General features: G+C 47.0%; 1 protein-coding gene across 1 annotated transcript; it reads left to right on the top strand.

The window, feature by feature from the left end:
* Positions 1–212: 212 nt before the first annotated feature.
* On the top strand, positions 213–4,201 carry LOC128436335 (pleckstrin homology domain-containing family G member 2; the record flags this gene model as incomplete). Its single annotated transcript, XM_053418119.1, is given in 2 exon segments — positions 213–1,801; positions 3,660–4,201. A coding segment is annotated over 1 exon segment (373 nt), but the record flags the coding sequence as incomplete, so codon positions are not given.
* Positions 4,202–4,659: the final 458 nt, after the last annotated feature.

Below are 4,659 nucleotides of genomic sequence, written 5' to 3' on the forward strand. Positions count from 1 at the left end.
AGGAAGCTGAGAAGGATGAGGAGGAAGCTGGAAGAGGATGAGGAGGAAGCTGAGGAGGATGAGGAGGGAGCTGAGGAGGATGAGGAGGAAGCTGGAAGAGGATGAGGAGGAAGCTGAGAAGGATGAGGAGGATGAGGAGGAAGCTGAGGAGGATGAGGAGGAAGCTGAGAAGGATGAGGAGGAAGCTGGAAGAGGATGAGGAGGAAGCTGAGAAGGATGAGGAGGATGAGGAGGAAGCTGAGGAGGATGACGAGGAAGGTGGAGGAGGATGAGGAGGAAGCTAAAGACTGATGAGAACTTTAAAATGCACAGAAATAATAAAATAAAAGCTTCATTAATAACTTACATTAAATACCCTGATTAAAACTTGTAATAATAACTGTAACATATTTAAACCTTCTGGACAGGGCTGCATCTGCTGGTGAGAGTTGAGGAAGACGAGTGAACGATGAAGAACATTCAGGTTCTGTCACCGCTGAAGATTTACAGACGTCTGATAAACTTCTCGTCTCTTAAACACAGTTTGACTCTCAGTCTCTTCGACAGGAGGTCAAGCTGTGAAGTTGACTCAGAGCCTAAAGTTACATTCCCACTATTTCAACATCTGGTTTTAAGTTACACCCTCGAGTTTAAACACTCGCCCCCCCCCCTTATCTTTGATTCTTTGAATGTGTGAACCATGAGTTCCTCTCAGTTATTTAATCATTGACTGTTGCTGGTCTCATGTTCAGTACTTCTATCATTTATTTTGCTTCGTTGACTCAGAATCTTTCAGTTGAGCTCGTACAGATTTCAGAGAAATGAAGCGTTTGAAGATTCTCCAGGAAATGACATCACAGGAAGTGAAAATACCAAGCAAAACACATGAGGGACATTTGTACTGCAGAGGTCAGAGGGTTAAAAAGCTCAAAGAAGAGACGAAGATCTCGATGTTTTCTCAGATTTCAGTGATGATTGTGAGTTTCTTCAAAGTAGAGAGACGTGAAGGAACCAGAGCAGAGTCCATTAGAAAGAATCAGCTGCAGCTCAGTACAAACCTCCACCAATCACTGCAGCTGCTGAGAACCAGATGTTTTTAATGAGAGTCACCTTTAAAATCCACATATCGATTTGACATTTTAAAAGCGTAAAGCAACGTGTGGAGGTGGAGCAGCCGTCGGGTCCTGGTGCTGCAGTTTGTCTCGTTTCTCAATCAGGAGGCGATTTGTTCTTTTCTAGGAAGCGTGTTCCATCCCAGTGGAACTGGTAATGACAGTGAGGAGCTGCTCTCTCATTACTGTCATCACACACACTCTGGAATTCTCTCCAACGTATAGTTTCACAGCGTCTCTCCACAGGGGAATTCCATCTGAACACCGACGTTCACAGACATGTTCCTCAGCCTCACAGCTCGTTCAGCTGCTGATGACTCTACCAGTCAATTAATCATCTTCATCTTCATCATCATCATCATGGGGTGATCCGGCTTCACTCGTAGGAGCCGTCATGTCGTCCATCTTTACCTTCACTGTTCTGATTAAACGTTGAGTAATGAGGGTGGAAGTTTGACTAAGAGCTGTGTGTGTGTCTGTGTGTGTGTGTCTGTGTGTGTGTGTGTGTGTCTGTGTGTTTAAATGTATGAGAAATAGAGAAACAGACAAACACAATTGTTCAGCAAACCACATCCTGTGTGTCAAGTCAGGTGCAGACACACAAACACACAGAGATTCAGTAACAGGAAATCAGTGTGTGTCTTTCACAGTGAAGGGTGCGGTTATCAACAACACACGGACAAACACACACACGCACGCATCAGACAACTGTAAGTATCTCTGTGCAGCGTTTATCACAAGTTAATATTTATACTTTAAATCTATAGATGTTGACTCGATCACTTTATTCGTCTGGTTTGTGTTTTATAGGAGAAGTAAACGACAGATTCATATTTCCATGTTGTTGAGAACTGAACTGTGTTGACTCCGAGTTAATCTTCATCTGAGCCGAGGATTCAATTCAACTGTTTAGAAAAGAGACGGTTTGACTTTTTAAAATCGTCAAATGAAAGTATTGCGAAGGAAAGTTCAAAATTTGCTGAGGCATCCTCCCACTTATACGTGTGTGTGTGTGTGTGTGTGTGTGTGTGTGTGTGTGTGTGTGTGTGGTCAAAATCAGGAAATGTGTTTGCATAAAAGTTTTTAGTTTTGATTCGAATGAAGCTTCTGAATTTTCTAAATAAAGTCAATGACCTGTGGCTTTGCTCGAGGTTAAATAGAGAACAGTGAACAAGACTTGTGGCTGTTACTGAATCAGGTCTGTGCACGGCTGTTGGACAGAGACTCCCCCCCCCCCCCCCCCCCCCAGCTCAGTGTCTCTGTGTCCTGCTGTCTCCACGTCCCCTCACTGAGCTGGTGATGAGACTGTGAGAGCACTGAGGATGAGGTCCATGCTGGTTTGAGCTCCGAGCTGAAGCAGAGACCTGATAAGAGACAGAGCGGGACAGGAAGTGATGTGAGACGGATTCAAATGTTTCTCTGACTCAACGTCCTCAGAGCTCCGTCTCCTGAAGGTCGCACAACAAGAGGATTCCACACCGAGTGAAGACTCACACCTAGTGGTGGAAACAACCCGTCGGCTTCCATCAGGGGTGAGTCAGAAGTGTGTAAATCTGCAGTCGATGCACAAGCGACTGAAGACGATTGGTCCAAAGCCCCAAAGGAGGAGGTGACTGATACTACCCCCCCCCCCCCCCACATCCTGACTGACTCACCCTCACAAGTCGACTGAGAACTGAAATGTGTGTGAAACGTCATGGCTAAATAAGGCTGTAACTTCTACAGCTGAGACTGTGTGTGTTTGTTTGTGTGTGTGTGTGTGTGTTTGTGTGTGTGTGTGTGTGTGTCAGTGAATTTCAGGTTAAGAACACAGAGGGTTGTTGGGTTCAGTCTGTCAGGGAAGTGATGAAGTGCGTTGGTGTTTCTCCAAATCCAACATGGCCCCTTCATGCAGAGCAGGACCCCTCGTGTTCCCGGAGGTTCACGTCTTTACAGCAGCTGCTGAGTCTCTTCCTGTAAGAACCTGTAGCTCTGTTCTCCAGCCGTCCAGCCTCGGACATGTCTCATGGTTATTCATGGGAATTAATCTGGACTTCATACGCTAGTGAATTGTTTGAATTGTGAGAGAAGGTGTTTGAACAGAGGAGAAAACGCCCCCTGGTGGTGCTTCAAACACGAACAGAGACTTGGCTGAGGAGATCACTCTAAGACTTCCTGTGATTCTCCAGAGAACAGAGCTGCAGTTCCCCCGACAGGAACGTTCTAACAACCCTGAATCAGCTGTTCAGACGAAGCCTGGTTCTTACATTTAAATTATAACATTGGACATTTTGGTTCTGTGGCCACCGCCGCCATCATCTTACTGACTCGCAATGAATCCTGGGACATGTTAGCCTTCGTTGCTCGGGAATGGAAGGATGAATTTGAGACACAGCTGATAAATAAAGATCGACAATATGGAAGCTCCCAAACATGTTTCCCCCGGTGGTGATGTTGGGAACTGCTGCAGGATTTCACTAGAGTTTTTGTGACATTTCAGGTGTTTAAAAAAAGTTGTAATTATTATATTTTCTTGAAGTGTCTGATAATCCATCTGATGGACCACGTCTTCTGTCCGTCTCTCCTCAGCCGCCAAGCGTCCCTCCTCAGTCTCGTCTCTGAGTGGGATTGTGGGTAGGATGATGTCGTCCGGCGAACGAGGAGCCTCGTCCTCCTCCTGCACCTCCGTCAACACCGTCTGCTCAGATGGCGAGCGCCCCCGCCTCCCTCTCCTCCTCCACCTCCTCAGCCTCCCTGCATGACGCTTCCCACTCCTCCTCCTCTTCCTCCTCTTCCTCACTGCCATACGGCGCTGTCCCCGGCCTACAACGCCTCCTCGTCCTCCTTGTCCTCCTCTACACCACAACGGAACAGCTCGGACATCAGCCTGGACCTCACTCCCTTGGTCACGCCACAAGGAGGAGGAGCTCCCGGAGGTGGTGTCAGTGTGGCCAGGGCATCGGGAGGAGGGCCCCCTGTTAATGGGCACCTAGCTGATGCTAATGCTAATGCTAATGACGCGGCGGAGGCAGTAGCCACGCCCAGGCGGCTGTCGCGGCTGGAGAGAGTGGTGATGGAGATCGTGGAGACGGAGCAATCCTATGTCCGAGATCTGAAGAGCATCGTGGAGGTAAGAGCCCACTTCCTCTCCGAGCTGCTGCTGAACGCTACACACTCTGACACACTCTGTTCCACATGTCACATGCTCCAGGTTCCAGGTCTGTGATCGAGACCCGATCAACTCACAGGTTCCATTCTGTTTAGTTTAGTGTTTCAAGGGACTTTCGGGGACCCGGGAAAAATGGACCTGAGGATCTCGACCAAAACTTGAAAATAAGTGTTTGGAACTAAATTGTCGTTGCTGTTGTGTTATCAGATTGTTGGATTGTGATGCTGAAAGAAGAAAACACAAAATCTTGACGACAGCAGAGGAAGTTTGATGTTTCTTACGATGAAAAACTTAAATGATTCATTGATTATTGGAAAATCCTCATTGATTATTGATGTTGTGTTGATTATCCCAGTGACATATGTTGCACGTGATCCACCCACAGACTTTCACGACCAATGAAAACACAGAAAACACTTG

The sequence above is a fragment of the Pleuronectes platessa genome, unplaced genomic scaffold (genome assembly GCF_947347685.1).
Source record: "Pleuronectes platessa unplaced genomic scaffold, fPlePla1.1 scaffold_392, whole genome shotgun sequence".
NCBI classification, from domain to species: domain Eukaryota; kingdom Metazoa; phylum Chordata; class Actinopteri; order Pleuronectiformes; family Pleuronectidae; genus Pleuronectes; species Pleuronectes platessa.